We start from the raw sequence: 27,182 nt of genomic DNA, 5'->3' as shown, positions 1-27,182 counted from the left end.
CCAATTCTGGGGCCCCTCTTTCCCTGGGCCCAGGACAAGTGGGCCCTTTGCCCCCTTTCACCTGCCCAGGGACAGCAGATGGAAATTAGCTTATAAATAATCTGGTGCAGGCCATCTCTTTACTTTCATGTACTTTGCACATGGTCCCTGTTAAAATAAACCAATTAAACTAAACTTAACTAAAATGATCCATCTTTCGGTTTATTTGTGCTCTCATCCGCATCAGCTGGAGGGTCTTAAATGTTGCGTCAATCAGCTGGTATCATTCCAGAATATGTCAAAGACACTAACATAGGCCTATATACTAATAAATGGCATGTTATAGCCTTAATAGCTCATCCGTTAGAATAAAAGTGCAAGCAGGGGGCTGGAAATCGGTTATGGTTTCGCGTTCAATTCTTTTTAAAAAATCCTTAGCGGAATCCCTGACGTAAAGGTATCCACCCCCCATTTTGGTCGTATGCAGAAAGACAGGCAGATTTCAGTGCGCTGCATTGCATATGCGTTGTAGTCTCACATGCACCAAGAGATCATGAGGACGTTGGGGATGGGGAAGTGGTGGTGCTGCGCCTTTCTGGTCATCTTGCTCTCCGGCCAGGGCCTCGTACGAGTTGCCGCGTGGGACCTTACGTTGCTGCACACCAACGATGTCCATGCACGAGTGGAAGAGACCAGTAGGGACTCCGGGAAATGTACCAAAAACCCGTGTTTCGGCGGCGTGGCGAGGAGGCACACTAAAGTAACCGAGCTCCGCAAGACCGAGCCAAACGTATTGCTCTTGGATGGCGGTGATCAGTTCCAGGGCACGGTTTGGTTTAACTTCTACAAGGGAGCGGAGGCTGCCTATTTCATGAACCAACTTAAATACGATGCCATGGTAAGATGCTGTTTCGGCCGAGGATCCAGTTTCGGCTGCTTTCAATTGTCTGTTGTCGTTACGGTGTTGGCTCATTGTTTCTTTTATTTTCTTCTTGAGGAAGCGTAAGAAAGCTTACAGAGAAAGCTTCGTTTTGAAAGTCAGAAGGGTGCTGAGTATGCATGAAATGTGAAGACCTGACAAATTGTTTGAGCTCAGGTACAAAGTCAGCATCACCCGGGTAGCGCGCTCGACAAAAAAAAACCCTACGTCCTCTTGTTCAGCAAGAGAGGGAGACATAACGGAACAGCACGTCAGAAGCCAACTGGAAAGCATGTGCAAGAAATACCGGTAGTGCTTTTTGGCAACGTAGACGTTGCGCCCAGCTGTGCGTAAAACCATTTTGTTATTGCAAATAGCTGTTTTGGCTGCATAAAACTAAACGAAGCTGTGACTAATTGAGACCATGTGTATTATCATAAGCATGTGCCGTGGCACACTAACGTGTTGGCAATTTTGGTATAGACTTTTCATCTGCTGTTTTGGCCTTGCAGTTGGTCTCCAAAGTTGGTACAGCCCCGTGCAGGTTATCGGATGCAAACGTTAAGGAATGCATGCAGTCCACTTGGCGTTGGAACTGGAACTGGGGTGATAAGCCACCCTTTAATTCTGCTTAAAGATTTTTTTTAAAAATCATCTGATGTCCAGTTGTAAAGCTCATGTAATGTTCCTTGTCTAATGATTTGATAAGCTTAGATCCTAAGATAGATCCTTAGAGGCTAACCTTTGGTGACTGAAAATAGTGGCTTAGGATGTTGTTGTCACTTGCATGCTTTACTTTTGTCTCTCGGAGATGTCTCTGTCTGTCTGCAGGCTACTGCCCTACAAAGCAAAAAGGCAGTAACTGCATTGCTGTTGGAAATGAGTGATTGTGATTTTAATGTCATATAGAAATTAAAATAAAATAATTGATCGACAAAGAATGTGGTAACATAATGTACCAAAAACTGCCACATGTCTAAAAGTCCTTGGGCTCGACAACAGGATCATTCCAAAGTCATTGTACTCTGGTAGAGCTCTGCATAGTTCCTGCCTTTTTGCTTTGTAGGGTACAGAAGAAAAAAATTGAATGGGCCAGGTCTACTGTTATAGGATGTTAAATTGAATTGAAGCTTGTTTGGAGTTTGATTTAGACCTGTACATCATCTCCAATGTTTTTTTTCTGCTTTCTACTGGTTGTCCCATGGCGTCGAGACTCGTGTCAGGAAGCTTTCCATAAGGTTAACCCCAGTGGAGTGTTGGGACGGGATTAATGATATGGTGTGCACCCTTGAGATGACCACACAGGCCTGGAAGCAGTAGCGAGGGTTGCTGATGAGAGGGCAGATGGGCTTGTCTGGACATGGGGGCATACTTTTCCATCACAGACACGGGGACTGATTAACAGAGTGGCCTCTGGGCAAAAGATTGTTTTCCCAACTGTGGGTGGAGGGAGGGGGCTGATGACTTCACCTGGTGGTTAGACCCTCGCACCATTTATCGTTTCCTTGTTTGTTTGTTGGTTTGAACCTAATATACACTCACCGGCCATTTCATTAGGAACACCTCTCTACGGCTGGGTTGGACCCCCCTTTGCCTTCAGAACTGCCTTAACTGTCTGCAACAATACTCGGGTTGGCTGTGGCTACCTAAATTGGTACTAATTGGCCCAAATTGTGCTATGAAAATATCTTTATGCCATTATATCTCCAGCCTGGAACATTGATTCCACCTGAATGTTGCAGTAGATATCAAGACTCATCAGACCAGGCAACATTTTTCGATCTTCTAGTGTCGTTTATGGTGAGCCTGTCCAAATTGTTGCCTCATTTCCCTGGTCTTAGCTGACACCAGTGAGTGGCACCAAATGTGGTTTTCTGCTGCTGTAGCCCATTTGCCTCAAAATTTGATGTGCTGTGTAAGGGTGGGAGACGTGACGCCTTGTTTTTTCGTAACATTGGTTAAAAACCTACAAAACTGTTATTTTTCTTTTAATTAAAAAAACATATGTCAATGAAAGAAGATGTGGTACATTATGTTTCATATTAGTCTTAGATGAGAAGAAACATTTTTGTTAAGATTTATGTAAAGGTTTATATGTCAAATATCCTGCGGTGTGACTGTAACATTTATGAAACCTGGAATATAATATATATATAAATTAACCAACAACATTTTGAATAATGTATGAAGCATTTGGCAGGATTGCATAAATATTAACTTTATATTAAGATATGTGAATGTGAAAAAAACTCAAGACAGTAATATTAACTGCAAGTTCAATTTCGTAACACAAATTGCGTCCTGTGGGGTGACATGTATGTCAATGTTTGTGAATGGGCAGCTGCAAGGCCAACTACAAGGGTCTTAAAGACTGGCTCCTAACCAGTCAGTACCTCAGTTATTGGAGAGTGCTGTGGAAGTTTAAGGTGACTCTTAACCTCTTAATATGTCTTCATATTGCAATCTTTCTGTCACGCAATGCTTAGGTTCATTTTATGGTGTCCTGTGGTGTGACTGCGGGGGAAAAAGTTTTTTTAATAAATGAAAACACATATTAAGATTAAACACAATATCATTATCAAGTTAGCATGAGCTCAGATGTCAGTCATGTATACAAAAGGATTAAAATGGCCATAATGCAGTGAATTCCTTGTGGTGTGACTCCATTTTCCTGCGGTGTGACATGCCTATGCAATGTGTTGATGCAAGACACATTTCTCCAAAAATGGCAAAAATAAGGTGAAATTCCACAGACCAGTAAGTGCTTTATTTTTTATCCATCATTTTTTTCCAGGAATTTGAAAAACTTTTTTTTTTTTTTTTTTGCGTTACGCCCTTAAACGTCAACCACCCGTAAACGGGGGTTTTCTTATGCATACCTCGGTTGTAATGAGTGGTTATCTGACTTAATGTTGCCTTTGTATCAGCTCCAACCAGTCTGGCCATTATCCTCAGACCTCTGCCATCAACAAGGCATTTTTTCCCACAGAATCGCTGCTCACTGTATTCTTTTTCTTTTCCCCACCATTCTTTGTAAACCCTAGAGATGGTTATGTGCGAATATCCCAGTAGATCAGTCTTTTCTGAAATATTCAAATCAAGCCTTTTGGCAGCAACAACCATGCCATGTTCAAAGTAATTTAAAAAGCCTTTCTTCCCCATTATGATGCCCGGTTTGAACTGCATAAGATCATCTCGACCATGTCTACATATACACAAATGCATAGATTTGCCACCATGTGGCTGATCAGAAATTTGCCTCTATGAACAGTTGTAACGGGTGTTCCTAATGAAGTGGCCGGTGAGTGTACACTCTGCTATTGTATGTAAGGTCACTTCTGGAAAGGGCTGGGTGTGGGAGGGTTCAGCTTGCCCTGGATCTTTGGGCCCAGAGGGATCCTGGGCCTGGGCTCCGTAGTGCCGTCCGGTAACTGCCAATGGGCATTGTGTGGAGTCCTCAGCGGCCCGACTTGTTGAAATAAACATCACTAGAGTTGCCATAAGGGGGGAGGGGTCATTAATTGTGCTCCTGCTTAGAGCACTGTCCCACTTGTTTACTTAAGTAGGCCTACATGTGTAAACGCATGGTACATTGCATAAAATGTTTCTGTAATACGTGACGAGGACTCTGACTGCACAACTAACTTTGAAATGGCATCTTCCTTTTGCAGCCTTTTAAAAAATACCCAGCTGCTTTTGGGTGATTTTAGTTACTTTTTCCTGCTGGTTCATCGGTAAAACTGGATTTTGCTAAAATGCATCACAGCCTCTCTAACAGACAATGTGTTCTGTACATCTTCTTGCTTTCCGATCTTCAGCACTTTTCACAGCCTACACGGTACTTACAAGAAATGCACTAGTCTAGTAGGTTAGAATTTCTTGAATGCAAGCAGTGGTACTATGGTAATTAAGTTGGCTCTAACCAGGCCCTTTTTCACCCCCCCCCCCTCTCTCTCTCTCTTCCCTGTTCCCTTCCTTTCCTCTCCAGGCTTTAGGGAACCATGAGTTTGACAATGGATGGGAGGGCCTAGTCCAGCCTTTTCTCCAGGACGTGGAATGCCCAGTCCTGAGTGCCAATATCAGAGCGGCCGCCTCCATTGAGCCCAAAGTAGCGGGCCACTATTTGCCCTACAAGATTTTTGACATGGGTCCAGAGAAGGTGGCTGTGGTGGGATACACGTCCAGAGAAACACCTGCTTTGTCATTGCCAGGTAAAAAAAGTTCATTTTTGGTATCTAACTCAATACACTATGTAGCACACAAAACACTTTATTGCTGCCAACGATACACAGCTATTCCTTGCAACATGAAATTGTGCGTTGTCATACATGAAAATGATTTTGTTATGAAAGGCAATTTTCGGGAACCCTAAAGGAACCCTAAACTTCAGGAACCCTAAAGGAGTCCAGCAGGTCTTTCCCAATGACTCCGGCCCAAATGTACTGATGCGACATCAGTGAGGTGATGGCTGCCTTGTTGCACTTCATCCAACTGGATTATTCACGGTTTCTCAGCACTGGAAAGTGGGCAAGACTCAGCCTTGATCTATCTAGTCTTGATCTACTGTATGTCCAGGCCCACAGGGTTTGTTACTGTTACTGTTCTGCCAGCACTGGTTAAGGTTGGCCAAATAGAAGACTGCATAGCTACACTTTGGTATTCGTGAGACTCCAGAGCTACCAGCAGCTTTAAATGGCAGCTGTTTTACCTGTTTGTGGCTTTATAATGTGTTGTTTTTTTAGCATATTCTCTAAATCCAGTGCATTTATCTGGCAGAAACCTTTGTTACTGTGCCTTTGTCAGCGCAAACCTGCTTGTGCTCTGACTCAACTACAAATGTAACTCGACATGTAAGATGTTTTTCTATTATTGTATTGAAATGGCAAAAATACCGTTATCATTGGAATGTGTGTCCAAAAACATTTGATTTGTCCTCTGTCAGCCGATGACTTCAACATTTTGATAACTGGCATTTATATTGATGTTTTACTGGAAAATAAGTGAAAAATGTCCTTTGTGTAGTAATTTGGAACAGTGTTGTGCAGTTTTTTTTTAAATTTCAGCAAGAATGTATTAACCATTAAGACATGAAAATGTCAACATTAGTCTTGGCACAATAAAACAGTAAAATTTCCACACATCGAAAAGAGAGAACTCCTTCACACTCCTGGACTTCACAATCAGGTGTGGCACGGGAAAGGACTAGTAGGCTAATTGTAGACAAAAAAGATAGTCTCCGGAGCATCTTCAGATGTGGAAATGTTACTGTAACTGTTACTTTACGTTTCGACATTCTTGCCTCGTGTTTCAACATTCTCACATGTTCTACAGAAGTCTTGGCACTTGCCCAATCCCTCTTTTCTATATATAACTAAACATTTACCTAAAAATGAATAGCTGAAAAAAACCTTCATTTTTTCGCCCTCTGCTCCTCAGGCCCCCACCTCATATTTGAAGACGAGATAGCAGCCCTGCAGACGCAGGTGGACAAGATCTCCACTCTGGGTGTCAATAAGATCATTGCACTGGGTCACTCCGGGTTTACAGTGGACAAAGAGATTGCCGAAAAGGTCAAAGGTGTGGATGTCGTGATTGGTGGACACACCAACACGTTCCTTTACACAGGTAAGCCCTTCTTCACACAGAGACATTGGATATTTTTCAAAGTGAAGTGTCTTAGCCTTGCTAGGACGAGTAACGCCCATTTTTCACAGATTTCAACCCATTGATGCCTGATGTTGCGTTGCGCAACATTGGCCCTGGCGCCTGGAGCTGCATTACGCAACATTCAGGCTCATGAGATTTGAGACAACTTTATTAAAAATCTCTGTTTGTTCGAGATGAATGAACACATTCTGATGGAAGATGAGGGTCTTAGCGTTTAAATGCAACTCAGTGCATATTTTTATGTGCTTCAGAAGCTGAGATATTAGGTTTTTATTGGCTGAGGGCAGCTTTTCTTAAAAAGGGCTAAGGCATTCATCACCCTTTTTTGCAGGTGCCGTAGGCGCCAATGGGTTAACTAAAAGTATCCAATCACTAGTTCTAAGTTGAATTAATGATTGGATACACCAAGTGCAAATACCAACTGTGTAGACCTGGTGCAATGTGTAACATTTCCCTTAAAAGCACTAGAGGAGTGGCAATATAACTCCTACCGCTGTTTGGCAAGTTTTGTCATGTCATATGAGAAAAACGAGAAGGCTGCAACCTTGGATGCCCCTGACTGAGTAATGTGGTTCAGGATGTTTTTTTTGAACAGGGAGGTTAGACAACCCTTTTTGCATACACAATTGTAAAGTTTAAAACTAATTAGGATTGTTGAAATTAATTGTGGTAAATATTAAGGAAAATTACACGATTTTGAATGGCCGACTCAGTTTTTCATAGAGGATGTACTTTCACACTTTAAGGAGAGTTGAATAAGGAGCTGTGTAAAAGATAAAAAGATAAGTTATCAGCACCTTCTGCAGTTAAATGAGTCAGCGATAATTTATTTTCCATTGCTGTGTGTGAAGCATCCAGCCAGCGCGGTCGTGTGTGTGCGCACGGAATTTTTTTTACTGAAAAAGCCAACTTCACATATCTTGGGGTATTAATGGTCATTTGTGGTATGCTAAACACAAGTTCAGTTTAGGTCAAACTGCTGACAACCAGTGTAGACGTCAATATGGTCCATTGTGGTTTATTTTGCTTGTCACCCTTTAAAACATGCTGACTTTTTGTCACACACCCACACGTTAAGTCTTTTTTTCCTTGTGTTGAGAAAATTCCTTCTTATGTGCTCAACAGGTAACTCAGCATGACAAACGTTTGCATATAGCACAGACTATTTGTGGTTATGAGCTACCCCAGGTGAAAAACCCATATACTTAAAGTGTACTTTTTTTGACCGTACTTAGTACAAAGTGTACTATTTTTGGCGATTTAAAGTGCGCTTCATTGCACTATTAGTGCGCTGAAGCACTACTAAAGCAGTACTTCAGCACACTTGCAGCACACTGAGGATGCTAAATTGGCACCGCTTTTGGACAACTTTAAGTGCACTACAAGCATACTTTTGAAAGTATGCTCCAAACACGCTTTTCATGCATTCGTATGGCATTAAGAGTGTGCTTGAGTACACTTCTATAACATTTTATTGTTACTAGAAGTTCAATAAAAGTATATTAACTTCATGCTTCTTTGGACTACATTGGAACATTTTAAGTCTGTAAAAAGTATATCACATTAAGTATTGTAAATATATAACAGGTATGCTTGAAGTATATTTACAGTACACTCCCAAGTACATGAAATAATATAAATGTAATACTACAACCCATGCTGGTCCTCAGAGCTGGTACATTACACACAGCCACATGTCACAGTAGTGATACAGTATGCATGCCTAGTATGAGTGACATTTACAATCATTGCATTGTTACAGAGATTTCAGATACACATTTCACTTTTTTTCAATCTTGTTCCAACTTCCTGCATATGATCACTTGAATTGCTCACTAATGGTGTCCCTCTTTTCTTTGTTTGAACAACTAGTTCCAACTTACCTCACACCATGATATCATGGGAAGTGTGAGCCTATATATACCAGAACATATACGTGACCATCATAATGACGGTGGGAACATGGTCATTTTTTGTGTACCACTTTAAAATTTTAAATCTCCTACAATAAACACAGAATATAACAATGAGTAATATTTTCATGCAAACCAAAAATATTCCTTCAGGATAAATGGCTTTCTGTTTGAGAAATTTAGCTCCAAGAAGTGCATTGCATGATGGGACATGTATGATGGTGCATGATGGGTAAATGCACTTTGTGTAAGCACACTTTGAAGATGTTTGGGTGAAGTACAATCATGGTGCACTTAGAAAAAGTGTACTTGCAATATGTTAAAGCGATTTACTTTAAAGCGCACTACAGAAAATCACACTTCAAAGACATTTGGGTGAAGTGTAATTATATTGCACTTTAAAAAAGTACAATTGCAATATGTTATTTGAAAATACACTTTTAGTAAGTTCACTATTAGAACACTATTAGTATATTCCTCTAAATACACTTTAGCTAAACATCTTCGAAGTCCACTTGAAGTATGGTTCGCTAAGTGTACTTTCTTTGAGAGCAACTTAATTACTTCTAATTTTAAGTACACTTTAAATAAGCATATTGTAAACATACTTTTTCTTAGCACAAAAAGCATGAGTGCACTTTTAACATGCTAAGTACACTTCAGTCATGCTTTTATTGTACTAAATTGAACCACTTTTTCACCTGGGACCATACATATTGCATTTGTATAAGACACAGTGCTTTAGAAAGCCCGGAAAAAAAGATCCCAGCCACCCTAACCCTGGAGTATTTCAGCTGCTACCATCTGGTAAACAATATAGAAGTCTTAATGCTCACATTACCAGACTTCAAAACAGCTTTTTTCCATCAGACAATAAGACTGATGAACACATCCTAAAGACAGTCCCACACATGCACATATCCTTTAGTTTTTTTTATATAAGAATTGCACACTCGTATACCAGTATAATGAGATGTAAATCTTTACAATGCTTACTGGTTGGGAGTTGACCTGGCATCAGAAGTTTTCTGTTTCAAATTCTGTACCGGTAGGAATAATGTGGAAGGTCTCTTACACGCTCTACCATTACTGAAGTGTCTTGCCCAACAGCACCCCAACCCCACTGGCCAGTGACTGTAAACTTAAGGCCTGGGGCATGCTTGCTCCTTGCTGTCTGACTTACAGTAAGATGCAACTGCGTGTGAATGAGTGTGCATACTTGTGCAACCCCTATGAATCTTTGCACCACATTTACCCTCTGAATCTTAGGGGTTACACTTCACTTGCAAAATAGCCATGAAGGTGCTACAGTACGCACAATATTGGAGGTATCGTGTGGCATGCAAGTCCTAATTCACCGGTTATGAGCATGAGCTAGTGAGAGTGAGTGAGTGAGTGAGTGAGTGAAGGAGGGTGTGGGCAGTGTTGCCAGATTGGGCTGTTTCCCGCCCAATTGGGCTGCTTAGGATGGCCGTGTGTGGGTAAAAATGGCATTTAGCAGAATAACCCGCCCAATTTAGCAATAGAAATCATTAGAATTGGGTGGGATTTTGTGCTTCTAGTCGGGTTTTGAGAATTTTTTGGGCTGGAAATCATCAGCCTCATCTGGCAACCCTGGGTGTGGGTCTCTATCCATGCCTGTTTTTTCCCCCTCCCTTTTAAATCTGAAGAACACTGCTGCCGTTTATATTCCTGCACTGATTTTGATCAGTTATAAAGCCCTTTGGCATAATACTAGTGCATGGGTGAAGGCACCCACTCAGTTAGTCTAGACTAAAAAACATCAACTGCATTCACCCTCCTGAGGGAGTCTAGAAAAACTGTACAGCCACTTACTGTACACATGTTTGTTGTCTCAGTTACAGAGGCTTACTCAGTAAACCACGTACTAGGAATACCCTCTTAACACACAAAAGAACATTACAGAAAAGGAATAGGAACTGTGGGCTATTTCAAGGAAGTGAAAAATCCTTTTGTGTAAATGAACCTATATGTACAGTACAGTGTTTGCTCTACTGTATGTAGGTGTAAGTGTTTCAGCACACAGTCCCAGTAGATACAGTCCCAAGAAAAAGTTTGTACACCCTTTGAAATTTCTTACCTTTCTGTTAAAATTGGTCATAAAACATGGTCTGATCTTCCCGGAAATCCCAAGAAGGAACAACCAGAGTCTGCTTTAACTAATTCAACCCCAACATTTACAAGTTTTCATATTTTCATTGGCCATAAGATATAAACATTCACAGGACAGCAAGGCATAAGTAAGTACGCCCTAGCATTCAATAGGTTTTAACCCTAAATTAGTCACAATAACCTCAACCAGATGTTTCCTGTAGTTGCAGATCAGATTAACAAAACAATCTGGATGTATCTGGTCTCCCTCTTCTTTAGAAAACTGCCTCTCGTCAGCAAGGTTTGTGGGATCTCTGGAGTGCATAGCTTTCTTGACTTCATGCCATATAATCTCAATTGTTTTTTGTCAGGGCTTTGACTGGGCTATTCCAGAATGTGTATTTCATTATTATGAAGCCATTCTAAAGTCGATTTGCTTCTAAAGTATGGGTTGTTGTCACATTTCAGGACCCATACTCTTGTGTGCTTCAACTCTTTGACAGACTATCTCACTGTTTTCAGTAAAATATCTCGATAAACTTCTGAGTTCATTGTTCCACTGATAATAGCAAACTGAAAAGGGCCTGAGGCAGGAAGGTAGCCGCATATAATGATGCTCCCGCCACCATACTCAAAGGTGGAGATGATGTTTTGGTGAAGGTGTGGTTCTCCAGTTCTCCTCCAAACATGACATTGTGTGTTCCCCTGAACAATTCAACTTTGGTTTCAACGTTGGTCTACAGAATATTTTGCAGTAATTCTATGAAGCATATAAATGCTTTTTCGCAAACCTCAAAGGTGCAGCAATATTTTTTTGGTCAGAAACCCCATTAATTTTAGATTGGCAGAATTAATCCCATTTTTAGCTATTCTTGGTTACATCCCCTCTTCTGAGTATGGTGGCGGGAGCATCATTATATGCGGCTTCCTTGCTGCCTCAGGCCCTTGAAAGTTTGCTATTATCAGTGGAACAATGAACTCAAATTTATTGTGATATTTTACAGAAAAAACGCGAGGAAGTCTGCTACACAGTTGAAACACACAAGAGTATGGGTCCTGAAATGTGACAACAACCCATACTTTAGAAGCAAATCGACTTTAGAATGGCTTCATAATAATGAAATACACATTCTGAAATAGCCCAGTCAAAGCCCTGACAAAAACAATTGAGATTATATGGCATGAAGTCAAGAAAGCTATGTACTCCAGACATCCCACAAACCTTGCTGACGAGAGGCAGTTCTCTAAAGAAGAGGGAGACAAGATACAAACAGATTGTTTTGTTAATCTGATCTGCAACTACAGGACAAGTCTGGTTGATGATATTGCAACTAACTGAGGGTTAAAACCTACTTAATGCAAGGGTGTACTTACTTATGCCCAGGGCTCCAGACTAACTTTTTGCACTGGTTGCACTGGTGCGCCTAAACATTTTTTTTAGGTGCACCAGCACAAAATTTAGGTGCACCCAAATGTTCACCCCCCCAACACACACACACACACACGCACGCACGCACGCACCCCAGCTTTATAATAATAATAATAATAATAATAATAATAATAGGCTAATAAAAAAAGCAATAGGCCTTATAATATAATAATAATAAGAAGAAGAATAAGAATAAGAAAAATAATAATAATTAATTAAATTATTATTATTTTAAAAGACCTGGAGCCTTCCATGTGCTAGAGGCTAGTCTTCCAAATGTGCTCCTCAAAAGACATGACAGTAGGCTACATAACTACCACGTCCTGGCTTCAAGTAGGCCTAAGCAAGCCTAAGCTTTAATTTTCAGCAATAAGGCTACACACAAGCACAGAGATGGATGAATAGATAGATAGATAGATAGATAGATAGATAGATAGATAGATAGATAGATAGATACAGTGCCCTCCATAATTATTGGCACCCCTGGTTGAGATGTGTTTTTTAGCTTCCAAATATTTTATTTTTTTTCTAAATAATATGGGACCTTAATGGAAAAAAAGAGAAAAATCCAACCTTCAATACAAGTGCATTTATTCAGTGGGGAAAAAATCCCACATAAAGAAATAATTATTTGACATCAAATAATGTGTGTCACAATTATTAGCACCCCTGGTGTTAATATTTTGTACAACCCCCTTTTGCCAACAAAACAGCACCTAATCTTCTCCTATAATGTTTCACAAGATGGGAAAAGACAGAAAGAGGGATCTTCAGCCATTCCTCTTTGCAGAATCTCTCTAAATCATCCAGAGACCTGGGTCCTCTCCTCTGTACTCTCCTCTTCAGCTCACCCCACAGGTTCTCAATGGGGTTGAGGTCAGGGGACTGAGATGGCCATGGGAGGAGCTTGATTTTGTGTCTGGTGAACCATTTCTGTGTAGATTTGGCCATATGTTTAGGGTCATTGTCTTGCTGAAAGACCCAGTGACGACCCAGCTTCAGCTTTCGGGCAGAGGGCAACAGATTTTGATTTAAAAATGTCCTGGTATTTCAAAGCATTCATGATGCCATGCACCCTAACAAGGTTCCCAGGGCCTTTGGAAGCGAAACAGCCCCACAGCATCACTGACCCACCCCCATACTTCACAGTGGGTATGAGGTGCTTTTCAGCATGCGCATCTTTCGTGGTACGCCAGACCCACTTAGAGTGTTTGTTGCCAAAAGCTCAATCTTGGTCTCATCTGACCAAAGCACACGGTCCCAGTTGAAGCCCCAATACCGCTTGGCGAACTCCAGACGTTTGCGTTTATGATTGTGAGTGAGGAAAGGCTTTCTCCGTGCATGCCTCCCAAACAGCTTGTTGGCGTGTAGACAGCGCCTGATGGTTGATTTGGAGACTTTGTTACCCCAGGATGCTACCATTTGTTGTAATTCTGTAACAGTGAGCTTTGGAGATCTTTTGATTTCTCTTACCATCCTCCTCACTGTGCGTGGTGGCAAAATAAACTTGGGTCCTCGTCCAGGCTTGTTTACCACTGTTCCAGTTGTTTTGAACTTCTTAATTATTCCTCTCACAGTGGATATGGGCAGCTGCAGTTGAGTGGCAATCTTCTTGTAGCCTCTGCCTGACCTGTGAAGGTCGACGCACATCTGCCTCACTTGTATGCTGTGTTCCTTTGTCTTTCCCATGTTTAAGAGTGGATAAGAGAAATGGCCTCGGTGTCACGTCATATTTATACCCCAGGGAAACAGGAAGTGATGAATTACTAATTAAATGTTCCTACATACTCTGGTAGACTTTGTAAACTACTGTAGAAATGACAGAATGCTTCTATTATATTTATTTCTTGGGAATTGTTAAGGGTGCCAATAATTGTGGAACAGGTGATTTAATGAAAAATAATTATTGTTTAGTCAGGGATTTTTTTTATTTTCTTGCAATTCATTTGAGCTGAAGGCTACATTTTCCTACAATTTTCAGTGTGACACTATTCTTCTACAAATAAACACTGCATTTATTTTAAGGCTTTTAACACATCTCAACCAGGGGTGCCAATAATTATGGAGGGCACTGTAGATAGATAGATAGATACCTATTTTTCAAACCCTGTTAAAAATGTCATGATTTTTAAAATCATTAGACACTAATAGCCTATGTTTACAGGTGAATTGGGTTTTGTATTTCCCCATTTTTGAGCGCTCTCCCTCTGCATGATGATTGGGTATCTTAGCAAGCGCTATGAACAGACACGAGAGCACAATTTCGTGCGCGCTTCTCCCACCTATCTCTCTCGTGCTGTCTCAAGGTGCATGAACGATGGCTTGCCGACAGATATTCAGTTTGGAGTCGCTATCAAAAAACTCCCACTGAAGTCCCGAGAGACTAGCCTGTCACCTATGGCCAGCTCTCCACGCGGTTGAAACGGACCATTGTGTTTACAGTGGTATATCCGAGGTGAATTGGGTTTTGTATTTCCCCATTTTTAGCGCTCTCCCTTTGCATGATGGTTGTGGTATCTTAGCTAGCACTACGACAGGACAGCACAATTTTGTGCGCTCACTCCCTCGTGCTGTCTCAATGTGCATGAACGATGCCGTGCCGACAGATAGGCAGTTTGGAGTTGCTATCAAATAGGCCTAACTCATAGAAGTCCCGACAGCGTGTCACCTGTTGAATGGCCAGCTCTGCACACGGCTGAAGCGGACCATTATTATCCGCGCACCCGTCTGCGTTTATGTGATCAGTGGTGGCCGATGTTTAATATATCCTCAAGCCATCTCGTTTTTTCCCCGTGATTGTAACCCTCTCGTCCGTTTCAAAACTCCCCTGGTTGAGAACACAAACTCACGAGCACACGTGAACTCGGATAGTTTAGCGAAGTCGAACATTTTATTCTGAAACGTCGGGCTGCCTCAGCGAGAGGAAGGGGGAGAAATATAGTTCAGCGGAGTTGAATGACGCATTGACACGTTTTTATTGTGTGATGGGCCAGTTACAGTAGGCCTGCAGAATGACTATTAATTGTATGGCCATTAAAACGGGTGTTTAGCATTGGCAATTAATTTTGTTCCACTGATGGCTGGTCGCACCGGTGCGCCTAAAAATATTTTTTAGGCGCACTATGGGAAAAAATGGGCGCATGTGCGACCAAATTGGTCGCACTCTGGAGCCCTGCTTATGCCCTGCTCTCCTGTGAATGTTATGGCCTTATGACCAATAAAAATATGATAACATGTAAATGTTTGGGTGGAATTAATTAAAGCAGACTCTGGTTGTTCCTTCTTGAGATTTCCGGGAAGATCAGACCATGTTTTATGATCAATTTTGACAGAAATGTAAGAAATTTCAAAGGGTGTACAAACTTTTTCTTGGGACTGTATATACAGTAATACTGATACACTGAACTCACGATTCCGTTTTTATCACGATTTTTGACCTATGGTTCAATACACCCCACAATTTTTGAATATCTGCATCTTTTTAAAGGAACAGTCCACCTCATTTCAAGAAGTTGCTCATATGTAGTAAAATAGTAAAATATGATAATACATAGGATTTTTTGTCTATGTGTTTGCAATGCCTAGTTCAACAGTATAGCCAAATTAAGCGTAGCAATGCAAGTCTATGGGAGCAAACAAAATATCATCAAATGTACTTATAAAATACTTTTAAATGAATGTAAAATTCACCAGAGTGCAAAGCAGCTATTTAATCCCGTCCTGTGATCACTTGTGGCTTGATGCTAATGCTTTCTTTGATAACGTTGGTGACTTTGGGGTTCCACTCCTACGCACCTGACCAAGGAGGTGTGCAAGAAAATCTTCACTTACTTTGATGCTAATGCTCCCATTTAAATCCAGTGATTGTGCTAAGCTATGCTAATAATTCGGATACCAGTAAATCTAACTACTGAAAACATGACAACAGAAGAAAATGATATGCACATTCATGAATAATGCTTGGAAGTACTGCAAATATGTGAAAATCAAAAAAGGGTGGACTGTTCCTTTAAATTAGATTACGCAGAATAGGCTACAAGAAACTATAATCTTTAAAAAGTAAAAAAAAATAATGATGATGATTTGAAGCTTGCAAGAGCTACCATCACATGTCATGTGGTTGTTTTCTGGACTGAAGGGTAACAGGACTGAAGGATATCAGAACTTTGAAAGGGCATATCACGATATTGCCTTCTTGCAACCATATATCGTGACTTTGCATATCGAGATTTCATGGTTCAACACAATATTGTTACAGCCCTACTACAAAATATAATTCAGGGTAAGGGGATTTACCCTGAATGGTTCTTCAAGGTGCAAAGTGCCCCTGTACTGCTACTAGTGTACTTTAAGTTACTAAATTCCATGTTTTACATTGGCCATGTTTACATTATGTCTTTGATTTAATCATTCAGACTTCAGAATCATTCGGAATTAAATTGTTGGATTGAGTTTGCATTGCCCTTTCATTTAATTCTGAATTGTTTGATGTTTACATGATGTTTTCAAAGCAGAATTAAGTTTTATTCAGAAGTCAATTGAGTTCAATTAAATGTCTCATGTCAACAAGGCCATTGTCCATGCTCTGTGGTGCGCAGGAGACGCCCCATCCTCCGAGGTGCCGGCCGGACCGTATCCTTACATGGTCACGTCACAGGATGGACGGCAGGTGCCGGTGGTTCAGGCGTACGCGTTTGGGAAATACCTGGGCCATCTCAAAGTGACCTTCGATAGCTCTGGAAATGTTGTCACGGCAACGGGCAATCCCATTCTGCTGGACGACCAGGTACCACAAGGTAAACCATTATGATTTCATGAAATCTTTCACTGAGAAGCAGCGGGTTACTGTACAGTGCCCTCCATAATTATTGGCACCCCTGGTTGAGATGTGTTTTTTAGCTTCCATTTATTTTATTTTTTTTCTAAATAATATGGGACCTTAATGGAAAAAAAGAGAAAAATCCAACCTTCAATACAAGTGCATTTATTCAGTGGGGAAAAAATCCCACATAAAGAAATAATAATTTGACATCAAATAATGTGTGTCACAATTATTAGCACCCCTGGTGTTAATATTTTGTACAACCCCCTTTTGCCAACAAAACAGCACCTAATCTTCTCCTATAATGTTTCACAAGATGGGAAAAAACAGAAAGAGGGATCTTCAGCCATTCCTCTTTGCAGAATCTCTCTAAATCATCCAGAGACCTGGGTCCTCTCCTCTGTACTCTCCTCTTCAGCTCACCCCACAGGTTCTCAATGGGGTTGAGGTCTGGGGACTGAGATGGCCATGGGAGGAGCTTGATTTTGTGTCTGGTGAAACATTTCTGTGTAGATTTGGCCATATGTTTAGGGTCATTGTCTTGCTGAAAGACCCAGTGACGACCCATCTTCAGCTTTCGGGCAGAGGGCAACAGATTTTGATTTAAAATGTCCTGGTATTTCAAAGCATTCATGATGCCATGCACCCTTACAAGGTTCCCAGGGCCTTTGGAAGCGAAACAGCCCCACAGCATCACTGACCCACCCCCATACTTCACAGTGGGTATGAGGTGCTTTTCAGCATGCACATCTTTCGTGGCACGCCAGACCCACTTAGAGTGTTTGTTGCCAAAAAGCTCAATCTTGGTCTCATCTGACCAAAGCACACGGTCCCAATTGAAGCCCCAATACCGCTTGGCAAACTCCAGACGTTTGCGTTTATGATTGTGAGTGAGGAAAGGTTTTCTCCGTGCATGCCTCCCAAACAGCTTTTTGGCGTGTAGACAGCGTCTGATGGTTGTTTTGGAGACTTTGTGACCCCAGGATGCTACCATTTGTTGTAATTCTGTAACAGTGAGCTTTGGAGATCTTTTGATTTCTCTTACCATCCTCCTCACTGTGCGTGGTGGCAAAATAAACTTGGGTCCTCGTCCAGGCTTGTTTACCACTGTTCCAGTTGTTTTGAACTTCTTAATTATTCCTCTCACAGTGGATATGGGCAGCTGCAGTTGAGTGGCAATCTTCTTGTAGCCTCTGCCTGACCTGTGAAGGTCGACGCACATCTGCCTCACTTGTATGCTGTGTTCCTTTGTCTTTCCCATGTTTAAGAGTGGATAAGAGAAATGGTCTTGGTGTCACGTCATATTTATACCCCAGGGAAACAGGAAGTGATGAATTACTAATTAAATGTTCCTACATACTCTGGTAAACTTTGTAAACTACTGTAGAAATGACAGAAATGCTTCAATTATATTTATTTCCTGGGAATTGTTAAGGGTGCCAATAATTGTGGAACATGTGATTTAATGAAAAATAATTATTTTTTAGTCAGGGATTTTTTTATTTTCTTACAATTCATTTGAGTTGAAGGCTACATTTTCCTAAAATTTTCAGTGTGACAGTATTCTTCTGCAATAAACACTGAATTTATTTTAAGGCTTTTAACACATCTCAACCAGGGGTGCCAATAATTATGGAGGGCACTGTATGTATACTTCTGTATCCTCTTTATGAATGGACTATATTGATCTTCGTTAGATATATATATAAAAAACTGTTGTCATTAGTGACTTAAACATTTTTTATAGAAGTTTATATAATTTATTCAGAATTTTTATGAATTGTACTAAATAAGTATTGTGCTTCGCCTAGTTAACACTAGATGATCTCACAAGTGAGAGTCTGGAAAGTTAACTATGCAATCTCCTGTAGGAAATGGCCGTTTATTGGGCATGATGAATATGTCATTTGGCATATACATAGCCCATAGACAATAGTGTCTGTTGTATCTATTCAAACAAAGAGCAGTCATCGCCTATCCGCACCTCGTCACTCTCTGATTGGAGCCCAAGATGTGGTACCCTCGCTGAGGGATAGAATCCATGCTGACTTTCAGATCGGAACTATTCTGCAAAGCACCATGGGATTTCCTAGGCTATACTGTGCTGTTTTCAGAGTGAGGAAGAGAGAGAGAAACCAACTGGTTCACCTTTTGCTACAATGTTTTTATTTCTATAGATCCTGACATCCTGGCTGACGTTGAGCAGTGGAAGATCAACCTGGCCAACTATTCTGCACAATATGTTGGCGAGACGCTTGTTTATCTGAACGGGACCTCGCAGGAGTGTCGGTTTCAAGAGTGTAACCTTGGAAACCTCATCTGTGACGCCATGGTGGGTATGATCTCATCAGTCCACTGCCTTACGGTTACGCTGGGGGGAAAAAAGGGAATAATCCACGCCCCTGTTTTACGTACTATGCCCTATAAACAGGACTCCTGTTTATGGCCCATGGTTTATGGTGCTGACGGTAGTTCTTCAGAATACATAATAGTACATGTGAAACCGTGTCAAGTACGTAAGGCTGGTGGTGATATAATTCATTCCACATCCCAAGATAACCTCTGATCACCAACCCTAATGATCAGCTTGGCAGCCCCAGTAAAACCTAGTGTGCGTTTTGTTGTTTTGTTGACCCTCTCCCAGTGTTGGAAAAGTTCATTTTCTACAAGAACTAGTTTCAAAGTTCCTCAAATTCACTATTCGGGATGGGCTATACAGTTTTGTAAATTAGAATAAAGTATAAAAGAATTATTAAAAAATTAAATTATTAAAAAATTAAGACTCAATATTAAGTGTGAATAAGACATCCTTGTTTCTATTGCCGGTGGGTAGGTGGATCATAACATCAAGTATCCAGATGAACTCCAGTGGAACCACGTCAGTGCCTGCATGCTGAATGGTGGGGCAGTGCGGTCGCCAATTGATGAGCGTGCTCGAAACGGTGAGTTTTTGTCAAAAGTAGATAAAAACCAGTTTGAGACAGCTTGCACTATCTTGAAACCCCTTTCCCCTGACTGACCCAGTTTACAGCATGTATTGGCCTTGAGAGAATGACATTGTTCTCGCAGGCTCCATCACAATGGAGGATCTGATTGCGGTTTTGCCTTTCGGTTCCACATTTGACCTGGTTCAACTGAAGGGCTCCACCATCAAAAAGGCCTTCGAGCACGGCGTCAGACGGCATGGCTCTGCCACGGGAGAATTCCTACAAGTCTCAGGTACAGTGTAGCTGCCTGAATACAGGGTTTCCTGAAGGGCAGTGGTTAGTGCAGTGGTTCCCAAACTGGGGGGTTGTGGAAGTACTGCAAGGGGGTCGCAGACAAAAAGAAGTTTGCATAAAAATGGGAAATCCACAGATTAACAGCTAATAATTCCATAAATGGATTAGTAACAGTATGCACTTGTGTGGATAACAGATTTTCCTATACATTTCTTGCAATATTAGCGGAAATATTCTTGGGTTCAAAGGGGGATTATCATAGCCTGGTGATGCCATCCTATGCACTCCACCCAAAGGTTTTGGCTCCGCACCGAGTCTGGCGAAACCCTCCTAGCCCGATTCGCTCACTGTTTAGCCAATCAGCAAACAGTTGAGAATGATGACTCAGAACTCACTGTTACTGATAGGTTAAGGTGACACTATTCACATGTTTGTTTTGTTATTTGTATGCTTTTGCGACACTATATTGTAACAGTCATGCTAATAAAGCACAATATGGGTTTTAATTTGAATTCGGAACTTAAAGGGCAGAGTAAGATCAGACCATCTCCCACCCTCCACGGAGACGGATTCCTCTTAGCTTTCGCCAGACTGTTTGACCGACTCAACAGTCGCCCAGGCTAGGATCATCGCATAAAAGATTGGGAACCGCTGGGTTAGTGAACCACAGTGCACCAAGCTTTTCTCTGCACATTGCAGTACATGTATTACTTGCATGCAACAGGTAACATGTTGACTTTCAAGAAGATGAAAAGGAGTAGTAGTGGAAGATGTAAGGGTGTGGTTGAGAAACTCTTCCTTTCTTAAAAAAGGTTTTGTAGCCATTGGTGTCATGAAAAATTCATTTTGGTATGACTGAAAAGGAATATGCATGATAAATGGCAATTCCATTGGTTAAAGTGCCACTTAAGTCACGAGTTCTTGGGGAGTTAAAAGCTGCACCATGTTTCACCATGAAGCAAAGGGGTATGATTTCCAATTGGTCCTTTGCAACATATTTCGTATGAATGGAGGTCATGATCGAGGGCATGGGGTGTTGTGTGATGACACATGGTGAGATGTGTGTGGCCTGATGGACTGAAAGCATTCATTTCTGGTTTCACATGTCATTCTGTGGCTTTCCTGTCTCGTCTCTCTGCAGGCTTTCAGTTGGAAATAGACCTCAGTCAACCCGCCTACAGCCGCGTGAAATCCATCAGCATTCTTTGCACAGACTGCAGAGTCCCGCGCTACGAGCCGCTCGAAGACGACAAGGTTTACAAAGTGGCCATGCCTTCCTACCTTGTGGACGGAGGCGACGGCTACACGATGATCAAGGACGAAAAACTGAAACATGACAGTGGTGAGTGAGGAGTTCTGATGGTAGTGGTGTCAACAATGATTGATTCGGCGATCCGAATCGATCCGGGGCATGGACGATCCAGATCCAGATCCGGCAAGTTCCAGAATCAATCCGGCAATTTTTTTAAGTTTCAATTACTTCCATGGATATTTCGGGAGCAAATTAATGTTAAATTAAATGAAAACACTTCAAAACATGGCAAGACTGATACAGACTGATACAGAAAACAGCCAATAAATTGTTGCTCAGTATCTGACTACTTGTATTTCCTCATCATGGCTGAACATTTGCTTTGCGTTCAGTAGAAATGTAATGCATTGCAATGCATTGTAGAATTGAATCGAATCGGATTGGATCTAATAGAATCGAATCGAATCGGATCTACTACCTCCCGAATCGTGATCGAATCGGATCGTGAGGGCAGTGCCGATCCACACCACTATCTGATGGTATACCGAGTGCAAGAGGGATTGAGGAAGGAGGTCTGAGTCTTTCGGCCGAGGTCCAATGTGACACAAATGTGCTTGCATGGTTTCATTTCCTTTTGAAACTAAACTGAGCTGTGTCGTGGGGTGGGGGGTACTGTCTCTCTTTTTTTCCGTAGGTGATTTGGACATCTCTGTGGTGGAGCGCTACATCCGAGAGTCAAAGAGGGTCCACCCAGCTGTGGAAGGTCGCATCAGGATGATCACCAGCTCCGTGAAAGGTGCTACTCTGGCTGTCTCACTACTTTTCTGGAGTGTGCTTTTGACGTTGTCAGTGAGCCTTTAGTCGCCTGAATTTTTAACTTCTCCAAAAGATGACAAGATTTCCCCATTCACGTGTTTTGTCAGACGTTCAGCGGAGTCGGATGATGTTTGTCAATCTTTCATTTCCGTGTACCAACGTCTGCTCCCCTATTGGTCTCCATTTTAGGACTACAGACTGCAATTACAGACAGTAATTTATTTTTCTACATGAACTCCATATGAACCTGACTCTTACCAGCATTTTTTCCTTTTGCGTGTGACCCTTGGTTGCATGACATCCTAACGTTAATCATGTTAACGACAACAAAGCATTTGGCGCATTTCTTAATTTTTGGGTGGGCTACAATTTGGGAGGTTCTCTTGCCCTGTCCTCAACCACTCACATTGGGATTTACACTAGCCCATTTTCTCTCTTTAATCTCTTTAAGTGGCGTGTAAATGCCAGTCAATAGAATAACAGAGCAGACAAGGGTAACATTACATGTAGGCAGGTCTATAGGTATTTTACTCCTGAGAAACGACCCAGTGCTTCATGTTAAGCCCCATTAGCTTGCTTCACCCGACACCAAAATGACATGCATATTAAGAATACAATAAGCACACTTTTGCTAGTTGCGTGCGGCTCCCTGGGTTGTCTTGTGAGTGCTGCATAACAACTTTTTTTGTGTGGAACTTTGATTTTGACAAAGCGTTTCTATTCACTGTTATGTGAATAGCACCCATGACCATAGAAACCAGGAGCAAGAAGCAAGAAGAGAAAGCTGAACATAATGCACTTAGAATGCACCTGTGACCTTTTCTTGCAGGTGTTGTTTTTGTGTGTTTTGTTTTGTTTCTGCCTCAGTTCGTAATACATTACGCGCGTATCTACACTCACATTTACCACAGAGTTAGATTCACTGGCTCTTGGAGAGATGTATCTGTTCCTGGAATGTTTGCAATATTTTAAGATATAACATGATTTGTAAACATAATTTGTATATGCAAGAAAAAAAGGTATATTTCTGTATTGCTTAGTGAATGATACAGTCGATAAAGATGAAAATGAATGGCTATATTATATATAGCTATATATATTTTTTATCCGCTTTTAGGTGGATATGTGATATTTGAGCGATTTTGTGTAAATTATATACTACTTGAGTAAGGCCATTAAGGCATGGGCACAGAAAGAATCTGAAATTTAACATTCCACTTAACTTCCACAGGAAGCTAGCACTGGCACCTGTTTGACAAAATATGAAGAGTTCAGATGCAAAACCCCCTAACTCCATTTCTGAAGACCTGCACTTCTATATATTTAGAGAACCCCATTGTTGGTTTGGTTTACATTTATGTACTTGATAATACATATAAATAGTTATATTACATAAATAAAATAAGAAAATATGCAATTTTGATAGATTTGTATTAAATAAAAATGAATTAAGATTATTTTCTGAAAAGGCACTTAGGGGGTTTTGCATCTGAACTCTTCATATGCAGATTTTCTGCATGTTTGCCCAAAGGGAATCCATGTCTGACTCTTGCATTTTGTTAGGCATGTGACCTGGGAGACCCGGGCTCGAATTCAAACTGTGGTTATTTGGGCTGTAACGATATTGTGGCGAACCAAGAAATCATGATATGCAGCAGGGCTTTGAACAGGCTCAAGGAACGAAAATGAAAACCAGGAACTTTTTGTATTTTACAGGGAACAGAAACGAAACCGGAAACTTTATTATTTTTTACTTTACGGAACAGGAACACTTATTTAAAAATAATGGTAACCAGTTAATACCGGTTTTATTTCGTTCCTCTAACTAAAAAAAAGTACTTTTTTTCCTACGCACGTTCCCATGGCTGAGGTTCATGTCCTGTGTGACATCGGACATTCGCTGACTGAATGGAGAGATAGCCGTGGATTAGAGCAGTGTTTCCCAACCAGGGGTACGTGTACCACTAGGGGTACGCGAGCACACCTCAGGGGGTACGCAGAAAAATGTAATAATGATAAATATATTGAGTGTAGTCACATTGGGATAGAGGAACAGAACATGAATGAGGACGAGGGGGTACTCATCATTTGACAAAATTGCTTAGGGGGTACACAGGACAAAAAAGGTTGGGAAACACTGGATTAGAGAAGTCTGCATTCCACTAATAATTGAAACCACTGTCATAGAAGAGGGCCGAGTTCCCATTGCATCGTTGTTGGACATATTGCAGAGAAGCGCGTTGCCCGAGAACGTTATTCGCTATTGGCCATCCTTGGCCGCTTCATATGCAGATATTCACACGCAATGTCCGTCATAGCGCTTCCCGTGACCCAAGTCAGTGTGGAGCGCGCATGTTCATCTGTGAAGTTTAGACTTTCTCTGCTTAGGTCATCCCTGAAGGACAAAATTCTGGAGGATATTCTTTTCATCTGCTTGAATAAACAGTTTGGAATGGAGGCTGATCCATTTGCACCTCCGTCTTTCTTGGTTACTTAACGTCAGATATGGGGAGTAGGCCTAATCCCCTGACAGGAATGAAATTAACCGTTCCGGGAACAATATTTTTTAGTTGTAACCAGTTCGGGAACGTCAATTTATTGGTGGAACTTATAACCGGAAACATTATAAATCCGTTTCTGTTCGGAAAGAACCGTTTGGGGGGGAAAAATCTGTTCAAAGCCCTGATACGCAGTCACGGTAGCCTATTGCAGTGCAAGGAGCCAGTTTCGTGACACGCCCTTTCAAAGTTCTGTTACACATTCAGTCCAAAAAACAACCACATGATATGATATGCTCGGAAGCACTATTAGGCCTATTTTTAAAACTTTTAAAAATTATTACTATCCTCTTCCTTTTCTACCTATGAACTAACAGTTTTTACATAGAATTTCATTCCGTAATGTTGGAAAATGTAGAAAAGCAAATTAATTAATTTAAGATGCAATTAAAAATGTGGTTGATTTAGGTGAACAGCTAGATCATGAACTGTATGTAGCAGAGCACTGCACTGATGCACCAACTTCCTCAGAAGTTGTTCTGTATATGTCTGTGTGTGGAGGGATAATGAACATAATATCCAGACTTCTGTAGCAGCTTTAATACTTGAACTTGTGCATCTCCCTGTGAAAGAAAATGGAATTTAATGGAGTTCCAAAGATTTTTTTGTTTTAGTTGCATATTGTGTAATTGTTAGTTTCAAATTGAACATTCCTTTAAAAAGATTGTTGATGTAAAATGTCATTTCTGATTGACCTCAATAGAAAAAATAATTCCATAGTGTCAAAGACAATAAAATGACTATGTTTTACAACTTTGCTGTTATAACGTCTTTTCTTGGACCTTAAACCAAATAAGGCCTACAGGAGTGATCGCCCGGCAAACACTTTAAAATGTACTAATGGGTACTGAATATTGCAAAAAAAGTCTGGTATGTTCTACGCACTTCAATGATTTCAACCATTAATAAAACTACCTAGTTTGAGCAGATTTGATATGGTGGTTGTTGTTGTACTGTGGTGTGTACAGGTACGAATCTGGTGTGTGTTTTTAGAAGAGGAAGCTGCTGAAAACCCAGCATGAGCACAGTGAGGCCCATTTAACCTGCAACTGATCTCACTTTTTATTTCCAATACTTGGAACTTCCGTCACAGTTTCCATGCTGTCCCATCACTGAGCCTGACACCATGGATTAGATCCAGTAGTTCCCACTCCCAGTCCCTAGCCCAGAAAAGGAGAGGGAAGATGCGTAACTGGACTATTTCTGAGCTGGGGACGGATCATGACTCCATGGGCCCCTGGCCAGACAACAAGAGAGGTCCCCCTTCATGGGTGTTGCTCATTTACAAATAATATTTGGGGACGAGATGTTAGATACTCTCTATTGATATGGGGGTTGTCCCCTGAGAAAATTGGAAAATGCAATTGTTGAAAGAGCAACATGAGAATGGAAATTTAGAGGCTTTAGCTTCAGGCCCCCCTAGGCTCTTGGGCCCCTGGGCCTGGGCCTGGTAGGCCAGTGCAGTAACCCATGCTAGTATCTGGGGGATGCACCAGTCACTGATGCTGCTCACCCCTTATAACCTGTTAGACAAAGAAGGCTTTATGCATCGCCTGTGTACCCTTCCGGTCGCATGGGGTTTAAGTGCCAGATAGAGACCATCACTACTATTCAAGTCATGATCCTCTGGAGGAAAATATGCTAAGTGGGCTCCGTAAAATATGCTATAAGAGGAAGTTATGGAAAGGGAAAGGGGATATGAACACAGCAATGGGCAACTTCATTTGCTAAACATGGAAGCCGATGTGACCTCACAAAGACCTTTTCACTGCTGTTTTATGCATTCAGAACTGTTACGCAACTTTGAATTGCAATAATAATATTAGATTCTTGAACTTTTAGAAAACTTGGGTTAATTCAGTATATATTACAGGTTTATTTGCTTTCTCAGGCTCTAAGTCAAGCTGTATGGCTTTTGTATGTTCTTTTAACTGTTGTACACTTGATTTTTTTTAACCTATTCCTGTTACAGGATAACCGAAAAACATTTGGCTTGGCTGCCTTCGTCTGTGGTTCCCGTGCTCTGCAACAAATGGTCGGTTCATCTGCATTCAAGGAACTCAGGAAACAGATGTATCCACTACCGGCAGGACTTTACTCAATGTGACTACACATTATCAATAGACCTGGATGCTGCTTTTTGTTTGACCATTTTGCCTGTTTCACAGTGAAGTAGATGCATACTGCATTATATTTATGTTTAGTACTGACACTGGATGTATTGACATTTGTGTGATTTAAGAACACAGCCATAAGGTCAAGGAATGAAGTTATGCTTTGTTTAAAACAAATGGTCCCAGTAGTATAATGTTACAGTAGCTGGGATCATCCTCATTTTTCTACTTTGTATCAACCACAAGCTATTTATATTAAATCTGTGAAGTAAAATCATGGTTGAGCTTACAATTTGTTGTCTGGAGACATTTCCCATGATGTGCTTAAACGTCAAGGGTGTCAATACTAGTAGGTGGGGCTGTATACAATGGGTTTACCA

General features: G+C 41.2%; 1 protein-coding gene across 2 annotated transcripts; it reads left to right on the top strand.

The window, feature by feature from the left end:
- The first annotated feature begins 485 nt into the window (after window positions 1–485).
- On the top strand, window positions 486–27,091 carry nt5e (5'-nucleotidase, ecto (CD73)). Of its 2 annotated transcripts, XM_063222779.1 has the most exons (10): window positions 487–877; window positions 4,887–5,109; window positions 6,335–6,523; window positions 16,618–16,815; window positions 19,019–19,173; window positions 19,675–19,783; window positions 19,911–20,060; window positions 21,204–21,404; window positions 22,009–22,110; window positions 26,661–27,091. In XM_063222779.1, exons 1-10 carry the CDS (start codon window positions 518–520, stop codon window positions 26,663–26,665), a joined length of 1,692 nt encoding a protein of 563 aa, XP_063078849.1. In that variant the 5' UTR covers window positions 487–517; the 3' UTR covers window positions 26,666–27,091. The 2 variants fall into 2 exon arrangements, with proteins under 2 accessions (XP_063078848.1, XP_063078849.1); XM_063222778.1 differs by lacking the exon at window positions 26,661–27,091 and having other exon boundaries at window positions 486–877; window positions 22,009–23,419.
- The last annotated feature ends 91 nt before the right edge of the window (window positions 27,092–27,182 follow it).

The sequence above is a fragment of the Engraulis encrasicolus genome, chromosome 18 (genome assembly GCF_034702125.1).
Source record: "Engraulis encrasicolus isolate BLACKSEA-1 chromosome 18, IST_EnEncr_1.0, whole genome shotgun sequence".
Classification (NCBI taxonomy): domain Eukaryota; kingdom Metazoa; phylum Chordata; class Actinopteri; order Clupeiformes; family Engraulidae; genus Engraulis; species Engraulis encrasicolus.
Note: the sequence above shows the minus strand (reverse complement) of the source record. Positions and strands in the feature narration are given on the sequence as shown.

What these genes read in the sequence shown, in the direction of transcription:
- nt5e (XM_063222778.1), top strand. Translation starts at nt 518, where the DNA reads ATGCACCAAGAGATCATGAGGACGTTGGGGATGGGGAAGTGGTGGTGC. An exon ending in GGACGACCAGGTACCACAAG is followed by an intron (nt 16,816 to 19,018) that starts GTAAACCATTAT and finishes TTATTTCTATAG; the next exon opens with ATCCTGACATCCTGGCTGAC. An exon ending in AGAATTCCTACAAGTCTCAG is followed by an intron (nt 20,061 to 21,203) that starts GTACAGTGTAGC and finishes GTCTCTCTGCAG; the next exon opens with GCTTTCAGTTGGAAATAGAC.